This window comes from Hippocampus comes, unplaced genomic scaffold (assembly GCF_001891065.2).
Source record: "Hippocampus comes isolate QL1 unplaced genomic scaffold, H_comes_QL1_v1.1 scaffold524, whole genome shotgun sequence".
Classification (NCBI taxonomy): Eukaryota; Metazoa; Chordata; class Actinopteri; order Syngnathiformes; family Syngnathidae; genus Hippocampus; species Hippocampus comes.
Genome location: NW_017805708.1, coordinates 1,471 through 24,502, shown reverse-complemented (window position 1 = coordinate 24,502; position 23,032 = coordinate 1,471). Strand labels below are relative to the sequence as shown.

At 45.4% G+C, this 23,032-nt stretch overlaps 1 protein-coding gene across 3 annotated transcripts in view; it reads left to right on the top strand.

Annotated features, from left to right (window-relative positions):
* The window catches only part of LOC109523754 (regulator of G-protein signaling 6-like), a 28,795-nt gene extending 7,936 nt beyond the window's left edge, over nucleotides 1-20,859 (top strand). For all 3 annotated transcript variants that reach the window (XM_019883129.1, XM_019883130.1, XM_019883131.1), the window contains 16 exons: nucleotides 12,124-12,220; nucleotides 12,465-12,515; nucleotides 12,836-12,942; nucleotides 14,120-14,171; nucleotides 14,762-14,826; nucleotides 15,368-15,444; nucleotides 16,064-16,145; nucleotides 16,276-16,350; nucleotides 17,063-17,164; nucleotides 17,283-17,344; nucleotides 17,430-17,540; nucleotides 18,290-18,415; nucleotides 18,498-18,690; nucleotides 18,877-18,966; nucleotides 19,516-19,569; nucleotides 20,060-20,859. In XM_019883129.1, the coding sequence (XP_019738688.1) occupies nucleotides 12,124-12,220; nucleotides 12,465-12,515; nucleotides 12,836-12,942; nucleotides 14,120-14,171; nucleotides 14,762-14,826; nucleotides 15,368-15,444; nucleotides 16,064-16,145; nucleotides 16,276-16,350; nucleotides 17,063-17,164; nucleotides 17,283-17,344; nucleotides 17,430-17,540; nucleotides 18,290-18,415; nucleotides 18,498-18,690; nucleotides 18,877-18,966; nucleotides 19,516-19,569; nucleotides 20,060-20,110 (1,395 nt within the window). In that variant the 3' untranslated portion in view covers nucleotides 20,111-20,859. The remainder of the gene's footprint in view (nucleotides 1-12,123; nucleotides 12,221-12,464; nucleotides 12,516-12,835; nucleotides 12,943-14,119; nucleotides 14,172-14,761; nucleotides 14,827-15,367; nucleotides 15,445-16,063; nucleotides 16,146-16,275; nucleotides 16,351-17,062; nucleotides 17,165-17,282; nucleotides 17,345-17,429; nucleotides 17,541-18,289; nucleotides 18,416-18,497; nucleotides 18,691-18,876; nucleotides 18,967-19,515; nucleotides 19,570-20,059) is intronic.
* Nucleotides 20,860-23,032: the final 2,173 nt, after the last annotated feature.

Genomic DNA, 23,032 nt, shown 5'->3' with positions numbered 1-23,032 from the left:
CCCAGTGGTGTAACGTGCCTTGGGTGTGTTTGTATCCTGTGTGTGTGCGCGTCGGTGTGTGGACTGTTTTTGTGATGCAGATGGTGACTCACAGGCACGGCCAGCAATAATAATGGCAGCCAAACAATGTGGGCCGGGCGAGCAGTTTGTTGCTCATCCGGGTTTTGTGGCGCACTGTGTTATTCTTTGTTGTGAACACGGCGGCCTTGTCCAGAGAGCAAACTGTTTAATTCCTAATTAATCCCCCGGATAATCAGAGTTGAAAATGGATTAGCATATTGCTTTGTCGGAAAACAATAGCAGACATTTTCTGGGCTCAAATGAGATGTCGTGCAAATTTGCTCTGAAATCACAAAGGGGCTGTTAGAAGCGCCGCGACCGCACAGCATTGTTTGGCCTGCAGTCTGGGGAGGGCGGGGGCAGTCTGCGGGAGACAGATTGTATCCAAGGGGATGGTGTTCATATTTTGCGAGCCGCTCGACCTCATCTGTAAATAAATGCACCTGCAGCCATTATTGAGGAGGACTACCACCTGTTTCTTTTATTAGCAGCTAGCGGGCCGTGATTGGATATCACCAGGCGCTCGTTATGAATGCGTCCCGGCAGAAAACGGCCATTCCAAATAGAACCATAAAACACGTTTGTACCGGCTGCGCTTTTATAACATTCCAGTCGGGAGAGCCCACCTTTTCCAATAATGGTGAAACGAGGTCTGCATCAGGCAACGACAATATCATGCATATATCAAACCGAATTGATTTGCTAATGTATGCTCACACACATACGAAGGCTAAGACATTTTAAAGCCCACAGTCAAAGGTCAAAATTAATGCACCACAGATGCGAAATTAGTGGTCGCTAGAATGTCATGTTAGCCTCTAAGCGGTACAAAAGGGGCAGTAAAATGTTACGGCTATAAAAGCCAATGGCGGTGTGTATACAATGAGGTGGAATCATCTCCTTTGATTCTACCTTGAGTGCCTCATGACAGTCCCCGCGGTATTTTGGAATCACCCGCCAAACTTCTGCTTTTGATTGATACCAGCGATACTTCAAATTTTTTGGTTTTTTGTTCCGGTCCAAGAACATTTACCTTGGCGTCTAATAATTTTGGGGGTACTTGCTGCGGTGATATCGTTCTGTAAATGCGATCCATGTGTGGCGTTAGCCGATCTTGGGCGTTTCCCTGGCCATCATAAAAACCCGTCGGTTTTCCTTTTTGTCATCCAATGAATAATTTGAATTGTTTTCAGTCGTTCGTGTGTTTCCCTGTTGCTAGCGGGACCAGACATGAAGGCGCAATGCGACGTGAATAGCAATTGTCAAAATATCGATCTAGGAAAAGCAGAGAGGACACGTGATATTTCTCAGCATAGTATGTGTAAAGTAAGCTCTTATATTTGTGTGTATTTCTCAATGGCCCATTGTTTCATTTTATCTTGTTTCTATGTGTTCACACAAAGTATCTCCCACACGCACCACATTCCTCACACGATCCCACAGAATTTCACCAGTACTTTTCCATTGTTTGCACTGCGCATGATCCTTTCCTCTTAATAAAAACACTTTGCGGCGGGAGGATCCAGGTGGAACAGGAGATCTTGTGAGCCGAGCACACTGTGACCTCGTGCCCTCCCTGTTCTTCCCTGCTGCAGCAGTCAAAACCTGATTTCCGTGTGCGTGCCTGTTCTTTGCCCGGGTCGGTCGAGTCTTTTAGACTTTAGACCTAACAGTATGTTCATCTCCATCCGCCGCATGGGGCCTACCCGCACATTAACCGCATCCTACAGTAACCGATTCCGATCAAACGAGATGGAGGTGTGTGTGCCTCTCGATTGATATGACGGGGTTATTGCCTGTCTCGGTGTTTTGGTACGTAGGAGTGTGTGAAATTACAAAGGACATTTTTTATGTTGTGTGAGCTGCCGATACAAAATGTTTGTCTTTATACCCGTAACCCTCTCAATTGCCAGTGATTTTATTTTTTAATGAACTCTTCCAGTATATTGCCTCAGAGGACAAAGCACTCCAGCTTTTACTATTAAAAGCAGGCTTAGTGCTTTAGGGATTCAGCATGGAGAAAAAGCAACACTGATCAAATTTTGGTCTCGTGCCCGCATTAGAGAAACACTTTAACATCTTAAGCAACTCCAGAGCTCCGATGTTTTGAACACTTAACTCCCATTTGAGAGTGCCCCGAGGGTGTTAATATTTCATAGGGATGCGCATTGTTGGACTGACGGACAGGTCTTTTTGTGGAAGTGAGTGATCAGTATCTATCGGGCGCGGTAACAACGCTATGTCGGCCGTGTGTTGACGTAACACCGGGGTTGAGACAGAACCGTCATATTGAAGTCGTGGGTGGGTCTTTCAAGTACTATTTATGCCTCAAACTTCCACGTTTGTGCAAACAACGATCACCACGTTAATATGCACAAGGATTTTTGTCCTCATTATGTCTCTCCACATAATTGTGCCTCGTGAGACTCTTTCATCATGGATCCATTGCTTGAATTTTTAAGTGAGGCAAAAACAATCAAGACTTTGCCGAGTGCCACTTTCTGAAACCATGCGAGGAAATGACGGATTATGGGTGCAACCATCCAGCTCCTCGCGGCTATTGACATTCTGTTCTTTTCCGATGCCGTTTTCCCACTAAAATGTCGGCTCCCCTTCTCTTTATCCTGCAGGAACTCCTGTTTTGGGCATCTTCTGCCTTCACTTTGAAGTGGATGCAAATGCTGATCGGCATGACCTTTCCGTCTCTTCTTTGACCTTCTTCTTGTTGTGTTTCCTTCGAACTGGGTCATCTCCCATTCTCATCATGTCCATTTTAATCTTCAACGATTCCAATGAAAGCGGCAAAAGTATGTTTGACCTTATTCCCGTCGAGATTTATCGGTATATTGACCCCCCCCCCCCAAAATAAACAAACGGATGGTTGGCTGAAAAGAAGAATTTCCGAGTGTTCAGTGGATGTTGCTTCTAGTGTGGCAGACGTGCTTCTTTTATAAGGCAATCTGCAGCAGTATTATTCAAAATAATCTTTGCTTCTATATGACGAGTTATTTAATAAATTGCCCGACGAGCGGTAGCAGATGTCCACATTAAGCTCAGTGGTTTTGGAAAAACAGCGACGGAGAGCCATTGAAAGAAAGGGAGCGCTTTCTCTCTCTCTCTCCCTCCTGCAGGGACGTCTTAAGCTGCATGCTCACAAATGACTCGGTGTCACTTTCTGAATTAAAGTGTGAAAAATTGAAAAAGGGGGCTCCAGTGCCAGCATGCTGAGAAGTTGACAATGTTCTGAGAAGAGAGAAAAAAAAAAAACGGAGATGCTGCAACTGTGCAGGCAATTCAGGTAATTGCCAAAGACCCCAAGCCAAAGGGGGGACCCCCCCCCCGCCCCCACTGGGAGGCTGCTAATATTGGTACATATCAGCGACACAACTGGAAACCTCGTTTTTGAAAATTGTTTATCCATCATCCATTTTTTTTTTTTTTAGGAAGATTGGTGGTTTTTACTCTGCTCGGTTGCTTTGCCGTTGCGCGTTGGCGCTTGATATTCGTCATAAGCAAGGGCTATGAAATTGAATCTCCTGATCCCAAGTGGAGGTTCATTTGCAAGACAAATCCCACTCGAGGAGCCCTTGATCTAGCTCGGAACTTGTGGGTGTTCAAAACCAAGCCTGTACACCTACTAGGAGACAGTCAAATAGCAAACGGTTACGAAATATAACACTGAAACCTTGCGGAATATGTAACGGAATGAAAATGAAATATACAAGCCGGTGAAAATTTCTGCGATTGCATACAATAACTGTCAAAGTCGTGCGTTTCAACAGTCAGTTTTATTTTGTCAGTGCTGCATGTAAATGACTTTTCGGAGACGAATAAGCACAACGGTTGGAGTTGCTCTTGCAATATTGCTTTTGAATTATTATTACAAAAAATGACTCCGACCCTTTTACAGACTAGCAGACATTTTTAGACTGACACGTCTCCATAAGGTTACCTTCTATTGGAGAGGAGGGAAAAAAAAAAAAAGCTTTAACAGCTCATTTCAACACGTCTAGGTAAGATGCCATTGACATTTTTTAAACTTTGAACGCCCGAGATGTATTCGTTTTATTTGCCTTTCACACGCTTCAGTTCAAGTAATTGGCAGGTTGGGACTTTCTTTCATTTTTCTTTTATCTTTTTTTTTTTTTTGCAGGGAAACAAAAAGCCGAAAACCTCTTTCTCTGCCGTCACACTTAGTCGACCACAAAGCCGGTGGGATTCGAAAGTGGCTCTTAAAAGCTTCGACGTTTCACGCGCAACCACACAACACAACACGCGCACACAATGTAAAGAGATGAGTCATTCTTATTTGAACTTTCTGGCTTCAAATTGTAGAGTTGGCTCAAATCCAAGCCGAAGGCTCTGAAACGGAAATCTGATCGTTTGAAGGATGCCACAAAGTAGGCAGTCGAGGGTTGCCATGGTAATGGCGGATGTTTCCCGCCTTCGAAGTTAACACTTGCAGTTTGTTTGATTGGCCGTGACTTCAACTGTTTAATTGCCTCCTGTGTGTATGTTGCGAATCGTTTCCGGGAGGCCCATCTCCCGCGCGCTCCTTTCAATGTAGAAGCTTTGTCTATCGGGGTCAGAGCTATCCAATTAACCTGCACGGCCCAGCGGTAACTAGGAAGGCAATATATCATGCATGGCTGTCTTGCACATTGAATGTGCCGTTTGCTTACTAATTAAACTGTCTACAAGGTTGCCACTGAGCTGGAGTATTATCTTCTTGTTTTTGGCATTCACACAACCGTCTTGTTTTATCGTCAGTGCGGCAGATTTAGCATGAAAGTGGGGAAAGCTAACATCTGGGATAATACTACTATTTATAAATTGTGATAATTGTTGCTGTGAAAAAAAACCATAACTACATTTTAACCAATCTGTATTGAACTGTCCAATCGTGTTGCAACTGCGGCACGCTGAAAATGTGTTTGCGTTGCAAGCATTTCGTTCACGCGAGCTGCGCGGCGGTCCATTAGCTGCCTGTATGCTAGTAACAACAACGCGCGTTTGTAATTTATTGAGCCAAAGGGTCGCCGTTGTGACATGAGCTGCGTCACGGTGGCCTTTTAGCGGCCTTGTGAAATGAGTGCGGGACTCCTGCTGCTCTACTTACTCAATTTGACATCTTGAAAGATCACCGTGCAGCCAGATGTAAAGGCCGAAGGAGCCGCGTATCACGGCAGCACTGATCATGAGCGCATTCCGATCTTGTTCAAATGATTTGCCGTTTGTTCGAACTACGCCATGCCAGGCAGTCACTTAGTCTCAGGGACTCTTCGGAATCTGTCAACCACAATGTGACGACAGCTCATTATAATACCTTTGAGTCCATGCATGCTCTATCGGACCAAAATATACATCTGGTGTCCTTTTTTCCTCATGCATCTTTGCACGCAAGAGTAAATAATTGATGGCGAGATTGGACGTGTGAAAGTCTTCTTTCACTCGGCTGTGTTCAATATTGCATTGCCATCCTCCCTGACATGCTCTGAAGAAGACGTTCCTCTCTGCATGGTAACATTACAGGGACACTTTCTTTCACTCGGCTTCAGCTTCGAGCCGAGTAACTTCCTCCGTCGTTTTCTTCTCCTTTTTTTATTTTTTAATCCCACATGATCATCAATCATCCCTCCAGTTATTCCGATGCGGTTGTGCTGTCAAAAAAAAAAAAAAAAACTACTTGCACAGCAAAGAATGGACAAAGTAAGTGATGGTATGTTAATCTCCCATCCAGCAGCCCGGTGGGAATAAAAGTCCAGAGCTTTGCCCGCTATAATGGCGCGCTGCTATCTCCTTCCGTGCCGCACTGAAAAGAAATGACTTTTCAAAGTCAAACGTTTTCTTTGACCGCTCAAGCCTGATTCATGAATTGGACCTTGTCATCTACATTAGGAATTCTGTGCGATCGCTGGTCTCATCAAAAGTGACACCTCCTCTTTATTTGATGCGCAACAAATGGAGGGAGCCCGTTTTGAAGTGCCTCCTCTGCCATCAGAATGTTTGAAAGCATTGTGCTGCTGATGAAATTGGGAGCCTTTTCGGTGAAATTTAACAGGTGACCCGAGCAAAGTTAGAACATCCCCGAGGCCATAACATTTGTAAATCGAGCAAACGTCTCCGGTCACACAAAATGTTGCCTTGAATATACGTCACGTGAGATGAGCGGCGTAGCATTTGAAACTTGTCTTTGGTTCCTTCTTGTCAGCAAGAAACACAAATGCTAAGCTAAGCTAAAGGAGGAGTAATTGGTTCAGGATGTGTTTCAATGGCGCACTGCTTCCCACATGGTGTTATGATTCGAGGCATTGGCATCCATGAAATGAAATCAGATTTTCCTATTTTTTTTTCCACCTGCGTTGACTCTGTATGTGCCCTGCACTTGTCACCATTCAGTTGCCCTTGCCCCCCTGCCCTGGTCCGCTGGATTCGTGAGACTTAACTTAAAGGCATAGAAAATCAATGGAGTGAATCCCATTGATTGTACAAGCCCAGGTTAGTTGTGCTTGAGCGTGGATCGCAGTGTTTTCAAAGCAGGCAGATTTTAGATGTCAAGCATGTCCTAAGTGGTTTGGAGCGTGCCCGTGGGAGTCATCTAACTCTCATTTTAGCTCCCTCGCCCCCATTTTATCGAGCGCTCTCACTTCGGGGGTCTTTTTCTAATGATCTTTTTAAACCGCGACAAGCAGCGCGATCCAAATGTGACCCGACAGCCATGTTGTTGCCGCATCACAGTTATTAAATCACGCCGTAACTTGTTAACGAGCGGCGGGGTGGTTGTCCAGAGTTTCAATGTCAGCTGTTTGAAGCTGTTCAAGTTTCCAACGTCCACTTTTGGCCAAGAGCCTCCTCGCTTGCCCAGCTGCAGAGTGGCTCTCGCGTGCACTGCAGTGTGTTATCCCCCCCCCCACCCCACCCCCCCATTCTTTGCCAAAGTGCGCACTTGAGTGGGTCGCTGCCAGAGGGCCATCACGAGTGGCTTAAAAATCCTGACAGCTCTACAATCACTACAATGGCTTCTTCTCCCGGATATGACAGGAGGTGGGGGGAAAAAAAAGGGCGACTACCCGCCCAATTACGTTACAAGCCCTGCCGTAGATAACATGCAATGTTTACGTCAAGGGATGGGAACATATTGATGGACCGCTGTCTCACGAGAGACGTATTGCTCTATAAATTGCCGCACTGCTTTTAAGGCATCCAAATCTGGAGAAGCTTGAAATGATGTGAGAGCATTTTGCCTTGCATCGCTCTCTCTTGGACATTTTAGTTCGCCGGTCCAACTAACAGAGCAATTGACATCTTGCTGGTTTGACAGCATGACGCACTTGTTGATACCAGCATGCAAAAGTCCATTTCTTTTAACTTTGGGATTCATGACACTTTTATTTTCTTTCCAGGTGTGAAAAATGCAGTTAAGGCTCATGAGATCGTACTTTTAACGCCACGTAAGCCAAAAGTAAGATTCATTTTGGCGAGCAGATGTGACACACGATTTACTAAATTCTCTCATGCTAATATCAACCTCAATACAATTCAAAATATCAATCTGGACCGCAGTGTCATAATCGAGTCATGCATAACAAATCCTGAGCGTGGCCTTTCGCACCTGAAGTCTCTGGTCCTCATCTCAAAGGGCAAACGGTAAATGAACAAACTCATCAATTGTTTTTAGTACGCCTCGCTGCACTTAAAGCTGTTTGGCCTGAAGTCGAATCAATTCTCTGCATCAAACGCCGCAGTTGTATTTCAGCAAAGTAGCCTTGTAAATGGAGCTCACATGGCTCCTCTCTAATTGGACCTCGGAGTGTCTTTACACTTTGCTTTGTTCGATCATTTACTCGGAGCACACCGTTGAGCACGCTGACCTTTTGAGCGTTTGTTCCAAAAAGACTACAGAAGAGCTAAAAATGCAAATATACTGTCTAGGAACACCGTTGCTCAACGTAAAATGTCAATATGCTCTCGCACCTGCGACATTCACCCAGAGGCGGAGAATGCCAAGAAGAATCTATTAAATAAAGAACATTGAATAATAGTCGGCGTCAATCAAAACGATAACCTTAACACCGTGGCAAGTGAACACGGCGGAGAAGTCATTGTTTATCACGCCATCCGCAGTCATCGTCTGATGAAATCAAATGCGCACAACTTCCAGTCTGGCCCAGCACACGAATAACAAAAGCAGGAAGGTTTAGAATTGAGAGGAATGAAGAAATGTTTGCATCATTGTGATCTTAGAATGAATGTGCCATTGATTAAAAATGCGGTCGACAGCCAGTGACACTTGCGCTCTGATTCGCTGTAAGCTACAAATATAAATCGGCGCATGAGATCAAAGTTCTAAAGTGATGAGAACAGCGCATATATTTATTTTTTGTTGGGTTCCCCCCTCCCCCCCCCGTTATGTTACGAAATAAAACTTAGGTTAATGGGTCGTCGAGCAGAGATTGAAACCCAAAACCCCAGACTGTGAGGCAGACGGAATTTCTATCACTCCGTTGTGCTGTTAAAATGTAATTTCTAAATCGCCTTCACGCTTAATCCAGATGTGATGACAATTGGCCCCGCAATCGATTATTTCCCTATTTGCTTCCAAATCCAATTAAATGGAGGTCAACCGATGCCTTGCAACAGATTGCATTCGATCGCGCGGCTACGGCGATGCACGTTTGCCTGCCTGAAAAGCGAGAACCCAGGATGTCACATTAGCCGGGCTAATTATGAGAAATGAAGATGGAAAGATTCGTCTGGGGTTTTTCGTTTCATTAAGGAAACACGCTTTCAAAATGTTATTGGATTTCACGCTAAGGACACACTTTGCTGTAAGGCTGAACGGGTGGCTCGACTCCATCGAGTGAACGGGCAGGAGAGCAAATAATCAGCCTCCCCTACGTGATGATGACTCCAATTCTGCCGGAGATGGATGTCTTTGGGAGGTCAGCAATGTTCCGATTGCCCCTCGCTGCTGGAGCAACGTAAACTTGTCTCCATCGATTATTGCCGAGGGAAGCTTTGCCCTCAATTCATATTCTTGCACTCTTTTTTGGCTACTCCGCTCCGAGCCAGATGCCGATCCGCAACTTTAGACGAGCTTCCCGACATATTTTACGAATCGCAATTCCTACTTTGTGGTTAAAAAGAGATCCACTTGGCGGATTGATTGGATGTTGATACTACTGTCAACGTCTTCATTTTGCCCAGTCAATTTAACTTTTACTCCGATGCCATCTCGTGATACGACTGGACTTTATTATCTTTATTCTTGTTCTTTTGTTCACCTTTTGTGGCGACTCGTCCTTATTTTGATTTTTTTTTCCCGTAAGCGTCACAAAACCACCAAAAGCAAAGCGCACACTTTGATCTCGATTTAATCTTCGGCTGAATTGAGAAATGCGACGCTTTTCGTCGACATGCCGGCATCTTTTTCAATCCGAGATCGCACTGATGGAATTTGAGCATCCCTGTTCAAAAAATCGAGTTTAGCATCACACGCTTAATTGCCAAAACGTGCATTTCGGGAGCGCTCCATCACAGCGTACGGCGCCCGTGCCGCCTAACTTAATGGGATGCGCCGATTTTTTTTTGGGGGGGGGGATGATCGGAGCCCAACCTACACTTGACGAGCCAGTAATAAGATGCCTCGCAAGGTTGGCTGCCAACAACCTGCCACGGAGTTAGTATTCACTCAATGTCAGAAAATAAGCTATTGTTTGGCTGTGTGCCCAGCAAAGCGAGAATGATGGATGGGCGAGAGCATTGAGGAAAATATTCCGCATTAAATATACACGACCCGTGTCATGTTGCGTCGCAAGTGGAACACGCTTCATCCCGGGAGCTTCTTCAACCCGAGACATTTTGCAAATGATCCAGATTACAAAACTTGAAGAGATGTCCATGTTGTTTCTCCGTTTTGTGGGGGTCTGTGGGACGACTTCTTCCTGTCAGCTCTCCCCCCGTCTCTTATTTTTTGGGTGTGAGGCAGCAGAGCCCTCAGCTTCAAGTTGCCATAGAAACATGATCCCGGCATAGGCCTAGATGGTCTTTTTATTTGACTTCGGGGGCCGAAAATGTTCTTGTGCATGGGCAAGGCCGCATGGGTGGTCATTGCTATTGCCCGGATGAAATCGACATTTTCATAAATCTGATTTTAGAAATGGCAAGGGCGCACATCTCTCTCAGACTAAACGCAGTGTTTGTTCCAATGTTGGTTGCCCCACCAATTTTGTGACGGTTGTTCATCTTTTCATTGGCTGTGCAGAAGAAAAAAACCCAAACAAACAAGGCAATTGTTTTGGAGAGAGACATAAACTTATTAGGCGATCAGGAAGTTGTGACCGGTCTCATCAATTTTTTTCCGGGCCCATCTCGCCTCGCTTGTCAGGCAGAGCCGCTCTGGCAGCCAAGTGTGCAGGAGCCATCCTGTTGTCATTCCACTTCCATTAAGCGTCACGTCCCCCCCTTGCTGCTGGGCGCGCTGGCCCGAAACCAGTCAGGACTCGTCGTCATCGTGACTGTCAGCCAGGCCTCGTATCTGACCTTCACACATAAAACGTGGATTTTTGCTGCAGGAAGACCGTTCGCCATCTCGGCTGTGAGTCATGACACCCACTCTGAATGAATGGCAATTCATTTGGCGCGTGTGCTCGGCCTTGGGACTGTGTGTCATTGTGTTCCTGTGCAAACACACACACACACACACATGCACTTATGGGAGTGTTTGTTAATGTGCATTACGTTCAGCGCGAAGCTTCAAGAAAAACGACTTCCTTCAGTTATCTTTGCAAGAGCACCCCGTTTTTCACCTTCTTCTACTTGCAATCCTTGTCGAGTTTTGTACTTTCTGCGCTGATCCCGAAAGGCTTGCTGGCATTTTCCCAGTCTCTCAATTTTGTCATTGCATGTAATTGTACCAAATTGTACTGCGCGTAAGGTCAAACTTTCTAAAAGTTTCAAGTTCCCGGATACGGTCCGTACTTCCTAATCAAGGTGCGATTGCCACTTTGGGGACAGAGGACCACGCAATCAGTGTCTTGGCGTTTGACTGTGTAGGAGCCGAAGTAGGTGATGTAAATGAAGCACGAGTGCGGAGGCGCTTCCAATCAGTGCACGTCCTCTTCAACTACTCGACTGCTTGCTTTCTCTGCCCGCGAGCTGAACTCAACCTTGCGGGGAGTTAAAGCGACACTAAGTGTCCTTGTTTCAAAACCTTGAGGCCTTCTCGGCCTTTTCCAATCTCGCACTTGACCGGGTGCTGACAAGCTTTTGAAATAGGGTTATAAAAAAAAAAAAAGTACCTGCGACGGAGAGACGATTACTACAATCCAGTCCTATAATGGATCAACGGGGCAATATGAAGAGTTGGCAAATTTATGCAAAAGCCGCAGCTCAAAGTACATGTCAGGGTTTAAAATAAGGCGCGATCAGTGAAACTATTCCACTTTTTAAAAATGTTGTTCCACAAACAAGGTGGCCTCCAGTGTGCCTTGCGAAGTCAGCATCACTATTTTGTGATTCTTTTTTTGTCTAAGTAGACATCCCCGTCCTCGAGGGCCCGCGCTGACATTTTCTCTCAGCGGGGCGTCTACCTGACTTCAATAAAGCCACAGTGGTCTTGTCAGTCATTTCCATCCCAAAACGGCAAAAGGGTAATTGCCATCGTCTCTCTCGGTCTTGGCAGTCATTCCTCTGGCTCGGTGTGCCTTTTACGTCTTCTAAACTACGAAGGACATCCTTGTTATCAAAGGTAACGCAAGATCAGCAGTAGCCGGTAGAAGAGCATTTTCTTGTTCTGCCCGTCACCTCATGTCACCGGCGATGATGGAGAAACAAAGATTGGACAATGTGTCATGAAGTCGTTGAAATGGGCTACGGTTTCCGATAACTGACTCCATTTTGTCCTCATCGAGAAAGCAAACTCGGTAAGACTGACCCAAAAGGACTTCTGCTGGTGTTCGTTCTCGACTCGGTTCCACTCCGAGCCTTACGTTGCCGCATAACAGAAGAAGCCACAGCAAAACACACGCATGCGCTCGTTCTTTATCTGTCCTCCTTTTGCAGATCGAAGACATCATCACCCTCATCCAGGATGAGACGGAAGGCGTTCCCATCAGGACAGTCAAAAGCTTCATGACCAAAATTCCCAGCGTTGTCACTGGTAAGTTGCATCCTCCTGCCAACCAATCCGACTTGCAGCATCTTTGCGTCATCCGTTCATCAGTACATCGGTGACGCGTGGGGAAAAAAAAAATAGCCGGTGTTCAGTAGTACGCCCCTTTTTCAAAGCCATCTTGTTGCGTCTTTATCTTGACATGCTGCGAGTGGTCTTTGGAGGATTTTCGAGAGCTGTTGTTTTCAATAGTACCCAATAACGCAGTGCACGTTGCTCTGATCTGACACAGGCACGGACATTGTTCAGTGGCTGATGAAGAACCTTGCCATTGAAGATCCAGGTATGTTTTTTTCCCAAAAAGGAAGACAAGATTATTCAGTTTTTTTTTTTTTTGCTTTAAAAACATCACCGAGTTAGACAGTTTCATTGTGGAAGCCGTCAGCCCGGAAAATGAGTCACCGTATGTAAACGTCAGGAATAAAAGCGGCCGTGTCACGAGAAGTTCCAGTTCGCGTGCCGCAACAGTCGAGCCACGGCGAAACGCCTTTGGACTGACTTTTCTTCAGTGCGAGTGAACAACCTGGTTTTATTTCACAAGCATCCCAGTTGAGGACTTGAGCGCAAATACCTGCGGGCTCTGTTCTGCCGCTTCTTCCTCAGCTGAGGCCATGCACATTGGAAGCCTGATCGCAGCACAGGGCTACTTCTTCCCCATCTCCGATCACGTTCTCTCCCTGAAGGACGATGGCACCTTCTATCGTTTTCAGGTAAGTGCCAGAATACGTCGCGATCAAACTTCATAAAAAAAAAAAATCAATTGCCAGCAGAAAAGCTAAAAAAATGGCCCCTGTTATCGGGAATTATTGCACACGAAAGCATAGCATGATTAGCAGCCACTCGAGGAAATTTGTAGTCTCCTTGAAAACACTTAACGCACAAAAGTCGCGCCTTCTTTTAATTTATGTTGTGGCAGTCTTTTTTTTTTTTTTTTTTTAAAGTATGCGCTCGGTGATAAAATGCTCTGCCCACTATTTGCAACATCCTCAGTTCCACGTTAGGATCCAGTGACCTTATTAAAAATGAATGGCTATCCGCTAAAATATTCATCAAGCGCACAAGGAGCGCCGTTTTGACTTAGTCGGGTGGCTGCCAAAAGCCGCCAGAGACGCGTTGCAGTCGTAGCGTAGTAAGCCAGTCACGTCAGGGACAAGAACACGACAAACGAGCGCCGATATCTCCCTTGTCTTTCGTGATCCGCAAATACGACAACATTATTAAAGCCGCGCGTTAATTATACCGCGGCGTTTTATCCCGAAAAGTCCTAATTAAAAACGAAACAATGCTCCTCGGCGGCAAAAGCGGCGCATGGAAAGATGACAACGCTCTTTGCGTAGAATCGTCTTGTTTGCTTTTGACTCGTTGGAAAGGCCAAATCTCTACTGGAGCTGGAGCGGCAATTTAATTAAGGCGGACGGCGGCGAACGTTCTTGTGACCTTGCCTCTCCGGCTTCATAGTGAAGAGAGCAAAGGCGAGACAAAGAGAAGCAAAAGAGGAGCGAGAGGTGAGCTGCTCGCGAGTCCGGAAGGATAATCGCTGTTTATTTCATTTTACAGGCACAGGAAAGTGCAAAACCACCAGTCGAGAAAATACCGTCCAAATATAATTGACGAAGAATTTCGAGAAGAGCGGGCGTGCTCGGAAATGTCAAAACAAACCAACGGGAAGACTTGTTTATTCATTGACTGCCGGCTTTCTTTCCGTGCTTCGTCATTGCGTATCCTGCGCCTTTCACTGCCTCTCTTTTGATTGTGCGGCTGCAATGTTCCCTCGCCTCTGCATATCCTCGCGACGCCTCTCATACGGCGAGATTCGGAGTCAGCCATTTTGAATCGCTTCCATTTTGATCGCACTTCCTTGTTTTGCTCTTTATTCTTCTTCCACAGGCGCCATATTTCTGGCCGTCTAATTGCTGGGAGCCTGAAAACACAGATTACGGTAAAAATGTGACTGTGTGTGACTGATTTGATTGCTTGCGCTCCAAAAAATGGAATGAAAGTCAACGAGGCCTGCTCAAAAGTTTGCGAGCTGAAACGAGCAAAGCTTTCAACGTGACGCCGACACTGGGAATGAAGTGGGCAGGTGGAGTGCATCATATCCATCCCGCCAGAGAGAATCTGGGCTCAACGGAGGCAGGCAGAAGCAGAGCGCGTCGCAACACCACAAATGAAAGTGTGTATGATGTGTCTTCCAAGCGATCGTGTTCAAAGAAAAGAGCAATAGATCAGGATTTAGGGGAAAACACACACGCGCGCGCACACGAATAACCGCGCGGCGCCACGCTGAAGCAACACGTCAACAGGATTAGTGCGTCGTCATTTCACTTGGTGTCTGTCAACCCGACGGATGAAGTGCGGCACGCCTGCGGAGTTGTCGCCCTCCGCCCGGTAATCGCTCTGAAACGGAGAGGAGAAACTAATTTGAAGAGGAGGGAGTGGGGGGGGGTATTCGATTGCAAGCATGAATGGATGGATGTGCACATACTGTCCAAAGAAAAAGCTCGTTCATTGTCGTAACGCCCCCCGCAGCCATTTATCTGTGCAAGCGGACCATGCAGAATAAAACCAGGCTGGAGCTGGCGGATTACGAAGCGGTAGGTGCCAAATTATCTCCCCTTCTAGCCTTTTTGTTTAGTGATCCGTTTTTGTCCGGCTTGGGCTACCACTAACCCGTCAATGGTCACCCTCCCGTCCGTGCAAGTGACCGTGACTTATCCGAATGACATCCATATTGCAAATGGTCACGTTGCTTAAATAGTCAGCAGCCAAACAACATGAGATTTTTTTTCGTTTTTCCCCAACTACAGCTGGAGCGCTTCTGATTGGCTTTCTCCCCCATTTTCAAACTCCATACGTGGATTTTTAGGCCAGCCATTCCAAATGTTTTTGTGGTTTGCTTCCATCAAATCGATTGAAGTGTTCTTTGCTTATAACCCCCTTGAGGCGCCTCCTTTCACCAAAATCAAATAACATTCAAATCACCCCAGAATTAGTTCTTTAATGGTTGTTGAGTTTAGTTCTTGTGAGTTACTTTTAGGTCGAAGTCGAGTGCGTCTCCACGCACATTTTGCACCTCGAATCCTCATTTAGACAAGATTTTTATTTATTTCATCCTTTTGTCTTTTTCTTTGACAGGAGAACCTCGCTAGGCTCCAGAGAGCCTTTGCCAGGAAGTGGGAGTTCATCTACATGCAGGCTGAGGCCCAGGTCAAGTAAGTGGGATCTGTAACTACGGCAACGAGGCGAACTCAAACAAAGGCAACGGCATCATTCAACTACACGGCATGATTAGAAACGACAGGGTGAATCCTTACATTCTATTACAAGCATCGTTTGCTCTGGATTGCACTTTGGTCAAAAGTGAGATCATCGCTTAGAATGATGCTAAATCGCTCCCTTCGTGTTTTTTTTTTTTGTTTGTTTTTTTTCGCAACAAGTGATGAAGCTCAGGATCAGGTGTTAATTCTGTTTGCAATAATAAAGCTGCATTCATGATATTATGAAATTCTGCCCCCCCCCCTCCTCTCCAAGGCTATCCACTTGGAGAGCGTGTGCATTCTGACAGAAAAATGTGTGTGCCAGTCATTCCCGAGACAGAAACCTGAACTGAAAAAGTTCACAACTGTCCGCTAGCCTGAATGGAAACCGCATCGACGTGGGGAGAAACTGCTAAATTGGCCAGTCCAGGCCAGACCCCCCCCCCCCTTGTCCGTATCGGCACACTTCTTCCCTCTGAGACTTCATAACCTCCGCAGCCTTCAAGTGGAGATTCATGCTCCTCATCAAGTGCTGATAGCGGCACCGCTTCAGGATGTATTTCTCACCCTGCAGGATTGACAGGAAAAAAGAAAAAACCGAGAGGAAGATCCTCGACAGCCAGGAGAGAGCCTTCTGGGATGTCCACCGGCCCGTGGTAAGCCTCTTGCTGCACACCTTATCTCACACCTCCTCTTTTGCGCACCCCCCCCCCCCTCCCCGCCCGAAGTGACGGGGAAAGTTCTCGGGTCGACCAGCAAGGTTCTGTGTTGGTGTTTTTTCCGCAGCCGGGCTGTGTGAACACCACAGAGATGGACATCAGGAAATGCAGACGGATGAAGAATCCTCATCGAGTTAAGAAGGTACTCGGTGCAAAGCGGTGATCCTCAATCCAAAAGTGGCTTTTGCACCTTTATGACGGGGGATCTCACTGCCAACTGGGAGTACGGTTAACCGAGTACGGCAGCGAGTAACTTTTGACCACACTCGAATGCCTCACACCTCGATGTGTACAAAACTAAGAATGAACCAAAAAAAAGCACATTGAAGCTTCTTAAAGACGCACAAAGGTTTGTTGTTTCATTTCCACACTTAATGAGTGAGCAAATATTTTTTTATAAAAGCACTTAAAAGCCAATTTTCCCCCAATGTCCCCTTTTGCAGGCATTTTTTATTTTATTTTACACTGTTAATAAAATTTTTATGATGGCCACAGTTTGACCTTGGAACTCGTGTTTTTCATTACAGTAATTTGAAAACTGAAAAGAAAATGAACGCATTTTACTTTGTGTATGCTGGCAACACCGGCTAATACTACGTTTTCATAATTTTAACAACCATTTACCAAAAAGGAAAAAAATCAAGCACTGCCGATCCCCACATTCTTATTTTGGTGTTTTTAAACTTTCTCCAGGGACCCCTGTCATACTGCAAACATTTGTTGCTCACATCTAAAATGCATCATTCATGTCATACTGCGCTGTTGCAATCTCGGCAGTTGGAGTATGAGTGAAACGTGTCTGCCCCCCCCCCCCCTTTTCTTAAATGCTTTTCTTCATCGTCCAATGGGGCCAGTCCGTGTACGGTTTGGCAGAGGAGGGCACGCAGTCACGAAGTCCAATCCATACTCCCTCTCACCATTCCAGGAAGGGAACTAAAGAGGACGTGGAGAAAGAGGTAAAGACGCTCACCCTGTGAGCTGGTTAACAAACAATTGAATAAGCACACTTTTGGATCTACATTCTAAATAACGAAAGGCATTTATGTATTGTCGCTATTCCTTTTCCACTTACAGATCTTATTCCTGAATGCCCAGCTCGATCGACACTGTATGAAAATGTCCAAAGTTGCTGAAAGGTAAAAAAAATAAAATTGTGCCTAAATGGCAACTACGAAATGGTAGTCATGTTTCGTCTTCTGTCTCGGGTGATTTCCGTGTCAGTCTGATCAGCTACACGGAGCAGTATTTAGAGTACGACCCCTTGGTGACACCGCAGGAGCCGTCGAACCCGTGGACCAGTGATGACCAATCCTATTGGGACCTGGAGGCCAGGTATAGATTTTGGAAATGTCAACATTTTCAATCTTTTTGGAGCGGTAATACTTTCCGAGGCTATTATATGCGCGTTGTCTGACTGAGTCATCCTAATTTGTGTTTACAGAGTACATTTAGAATCTTCGTAGGCTTTTTGCTCTAATTTATTTATAGGCGAGCTCTGCAGCACGCACGCACGCAATACAAATACTTTTTCACGTTCTTGTCACCGAGCTGACTGATAGTCAACGCCTTTTTTAAAAATAAATAACCAAGTGGCTTTTTGCTGTGATCAAGTGTCAGCGAGACACAATAAAAGGAGCTCGGCGCAGTCGATTTAACAGCTCCATAAAGCTCCGTGCGGCATATTTACAGGTAATTACTTTGAGTAATGGGCTCTCTTCTGGAGCGCTGAAGGAAATTCAGAGGTCACTCTGAATAATCAATCTCAATCAAATCGCAGAGCGCCGCTTACGTGTTTCAGACAATAAAGGACACTGTCAAAGTATTGATGTCTACCAAACGGGTGGCGGGATGATGGAAATGAGGTGAACCCGATAAAAGTTGGAACAGGTTGCAGAAAAGTGTATGAAAGGTTGACCGTAAACACCTGAGGAGACCCCCCGCCCACTTCATGAGAACCACAAGCGCATTCCTTTGCTAGCTAGCTCATTGTCGTGGTGCGGAAAAGCCCCCGACTGTGCAGTCGATTCGTTTTTTTGATGTTCTAAAGCTACACATGACACTCTGCCGTTGTCAACCCAAAGCAAGGAGCCTGGTCAGCAGAGGGTGAAGAAGTGGGGTTTCTCCCTGGAGGAGGCTCTGAAGGACCCAGCGGGGCGTGATCTTTTCCTCAAGTTCCTGGAGTCCGAATTTAGCTCTGAAAACCTGCGGTGAGCGCATGACACGGTGCCGCTTGTTTTGCTGAATCAGCATCAACGCTGAGCAGCGTTTCACTGATTGGACGTTGTGCAGCTTCTGGTTGGCCGTGCAGGAGCTGAAGAGAATCCCGCAGCACGAGGTGGCGCAGAGAGCACAGGAGATCTGGGCCGAGTTCCTGGCCGAAGGAGCTCCCAGTTCCATCAATCTGGATTCGCACAGCTATGAGCGCACAAGCCACAATCTCAAAGATCCTGGACGCTACCGGTTTAGCTTTGAGCGCCCCCAGGTTGGGGGGGGGGGGGCGCATTGGAATGCAACACTAACAATGAAATTTATGGCAAAATGTGATCCATTTTCAAATCGGCTTGTCCACACAAGGCTCGCGGGTATGCTGTTTTCGAGCGGTAGGCAGGGTACACCCTGAACTAGTTGAACCGCATTTCATTTTGCTCCATCTGTGCCTTACGTTCAGGATCACATCTACAAGCTGATGAAGAGCGACAGCTACACTCGCTTCCTGCGCTCCAGCATCTACCAGGACCTGCTGAATTCAAGAAAGAAGGTTGGTCTAGTAATACAAGACAAAAAGACAAAGGGCTAACCTAATTTTTGTGCTGGCACAAGTAGTAGTCGAGTGTGTTTGGAGCCATGTTGTACCTCTCTGAGTGTGACAGCGCACGGAGTTTCCACAATTTCCAGTTTCCATCCCGGCCTACTATGTCATCCGCAAGTGGAGAGCTTGCAGTTTGTGTGCATCAATCTCGTGCACGGATCCCAGCGAGTCAATTTCGGCTTCCGCAATGTCAAGGACTGTGTGCGCCTCGACTGCCCCGATTTTAAGGGAACGAGAGGAGCCACCTCTATTGGCTGGGAGTCGGCTGTTTTCCCTCCCATGGCAGCGCGCAATGGTGCAAACACCCTCTTCCACCTGTGTGAGCCTAGGAAAATAACAGTGAAAAATCTCTGCCCATGTGCACATTTGGGCCGCACTTTGCGCGATATTTATTCTCGGCATGAAAATAGGGCCCCATCTGTGCATTATCTGCAGTGTAACATTTGAGGTGGTGGAGCTGTGGTCTCCCCTCTCCTAATGCTCACGCTCTTCCTACAGCTGGAAACGGAACAGGGCCGACGGACCTCGCTGGAGAAGTTCACACGCAGTGTGGTGAGTTTGAACTCAACAATTACAACAGTGACAATGGGAAACAAACAGGCGTTGTTTTAATTAGCTCTCTCGAGAGATGTTAATCCACTGCAGTACACTCGTACAGGAGCATGGATAATTTTGGATTGCTCTCATTAGATTGCACATGGGTGGATGTTGTCATGTGTTAGTCGTTAACTACCAGGATCAATTGGTCTTTTGTTGCGCTGATCCATACACGCACAAACATTTACAGTACTTTAAACAGCTCCTGTTATTCCTCTGTGGAAAGAGCCCTCTTTTTTTTTTTTTTACGCTTGTTCGATAAATGGTGAGCCATGTGTTGAACAACACAAATTGTTGTTGTATGTTTGGCATAATTATAATTAGCCCTGCTTGGTTCATTAATATAAAAGCAGTTATCCACGGGGTATATGTGCCAACACACCATAATCTGACATTCTTTCTACTTGAACTTCCTCCCTTCTGCTTTTACGCATTGTCTTACCAGGGTAAGTCGTTGACTGGGAAACGTCTGACAGGCCTCATGCAGTCGTCTTGATGAGGTCTGGACGCAGAGCTGGATGCGTGGTACCCAAAGGACCATGGCTTGTGCGTGTGGGGTATTGAGCGGGAACTCATGAGGGCGCCCGACTGCTGGACTGAATCGGACCGCCGGACTGAATCGGACCGCCAGCGCGCTTGATAACTCTCCCCGGATGAGTTAAAGAAGGCCAACAGCATGCAATAAATAATCCGAGCTGACTCTGGGACAGCAGAATGACAGTGCGAAGGACGTACAAAAAGAAAAAGAAAAAAAAAAACAAGTACAAAAGTAAGTGGCACTCGTTCATGGCACCTTGCTGGGTTCGTTCTCTACTCACGTTTCTGCTAGTGAGCTGCCGAAGCTGTCCGCTTACTTTAATGTGGAAAAAAAAAACAAAAAAACCTTGGATGAGATTCATGCTGGAGTTAGACCTTCTTGGATGCGAGTATTCATCACCATGGCGATGTCAGACAGAGGCTGTGATTGACAGGAAAAACATGACTCCCCACTCTGAGTGGACCTGCTGGAAGATTGCACTAGCACTGAAGGTAAAGTGGGTCAAAATACACATGTAATAGTGATCAGTTTACAAGCACAAAAAAAAACAAAAACAACAACCTAACACTTAAACGTTGATATTTTCCAATGGGTTCCAATCTTCCAAACATTCCACTTCGTGTAGCCACAGCATCAAACATATCGGGCGACTCTCCAGTCATTCTCATGTAAAGAAAAATATGAAAATAAAAGTGGAATGCACAACATGGTGATTTGGCCTGTTTATTGAGAGAGACTAAAACCTTTAGCGAAAACATCGGCTATAGTAACTCATTTTAGTGTGACGGAATAAGTGTCCTATTAATGCAAATAAAAAGCTACTTTTTACTGCTGAAATCTCTGATAAAGCAACCATTGAGCAAGTTTCAGATGCGGCAGCTGGACGGAAACTCATTGCTGTTGCAGCAGCGACACCTACTGGAAATGAGTTGAGGTACACTTAGAAACTCAAAATGCCCTACACTACCCAAAACTTGAATAAACCCGATTTCGTATGATACTAAATTTAAATAGCAATCACTTAGTTGATTTAAAAAAAAAACATACCAATGTGCATTGAAATATAATTCATGTAGATATTACACGGTTGTACTTACTGAGGTACTAATATAGCAATTTCGGGAGTCATCCTGTTCTTGTGGATGTTGTTCCACACATGGTCTGTGTATATCCACACATACATTCAAATTCATGTTTATAGATCTCGATAAAAATAAGTGGATGGATGGATGAAATCAATTGAATGACAATAATGTAATTATTCCTCAAATTAATAGTACTGTATTTTCCGCACTATAAGGCGCACTGAAAAGTCTTCCATTTTCTTAAAAGCTCACAGCGCGCCTTAAAATCCGGAGCGCCTTGTATATGGTCATGACGGTAATATGTCGACCCCAAGATGGCTCCTTGCTGGAGACATGCTTACAATGTTATAACTTGCTGTTGGTTCAGTGAACTGTGTCGCTGCTTTATTAAATAGGTTTTTGTTCCAGCTCCGAAAAAAGGAGCGCTGTGGTGTTGTCTTTTTAAAACGCACACTTTATTAATGGTTTTCACAGTCTCAACAAATGCAGGTACGGCTTTGGCCATCTCTGTGCCTTCTCTTCTTCCGTTTGACTCGAGGGGCGTTCAGAACCGCCTCCGAAAAACGTAAATTCACGATTCCTTCAATGAAACTACGAATATTGAAAATAATGCATCAAAACAGAAAATCAAGCCAGGAAATCCCCCCCCCCCTACAGAATTTATTTAGTGATTTCCTTGTTTGTGAATACAGTACACAACAAAGGAATAAATAACAAACACTTCTGAGATAGTCCAGTCTCCTATATTTTACTGACATCTGATTGTTCTGTTGGAGCTACGCTCAAGGAAATGCCAAAATACATTCTGTAGGGGGGCTGTAGAATTTATTTTGGGATTTCCTCGCTTGATTTTCTGTTTTGATGTATTATTTTCAGTTTTTGTAGTTTCATTGAAGGAATCGTTAATTTACGTTTTTCGGAGGCGGTCATGAACAGCTCTCAAGTCGAGCGGAAGGAGTGTAGCTCCATCTAGTGTATGCATTGTATATTGCGTCTTCTAATCCAGTGCGTCCAATATATGAAAAAAATGACAAAATAGGCCATTCATTGAAGGTGCGCCTCATAATCCAGTGCCCGTTTTAGTGTGGAAAATACGGTATCTAAGGGTCAAATATCACATGCGAAAGACTGGCAGTGAGCAATCAAGTCAAGCTTTATTCATTCGTTTAGCACCCTTTAAAAATGTCTGGTCAGTCGTACACTAAGAAACAAGCAGTATTTATTCTTGGGATATTTTTGCAGTGTGGATAGCGATACGTGGAAAGCCGTAAGACAAGGAAGGAAGGAAGGAAGGAAGGGTAGGTAACTAATAGGTGAGTTATGGTGTGAAATAAAAAGAAAAACAGAATAAGCCATGACAATCGGGAAGTAAAGTCAAATTGGTATGATATGAGATTTTCATCCACCACAAAATGTACTACTAGTCTAACTGTAGCTTTAGTTTACTATGTATTACAAATGGTTGGAAATGAATTTTTGGCTTGTTTCTTTGCTGACTGTACCTACGTCCACGAAACACACTCTGAGGGACGCCTGCAAATAAGATGCAGTGTGTCAAATGAATACCTCCGAAGATCATTTGATGTAAAGGCACAATATTTGACACAACCCAACTCCAATGAGTCACGTGCTAATGTTGTGATAGTGGTAATGTTGTGGAAGAAGGTAAGCGAATGTACCTTTGGAGTGAGGAAGCGTGCCAGTGGATCAAAAATAATCGTTTGATGATTATGATTGTTTTGAATGGTTGAGTGAGTGTCGCGGGGAAATGGGGCAAATGCATAAAATAAGAATA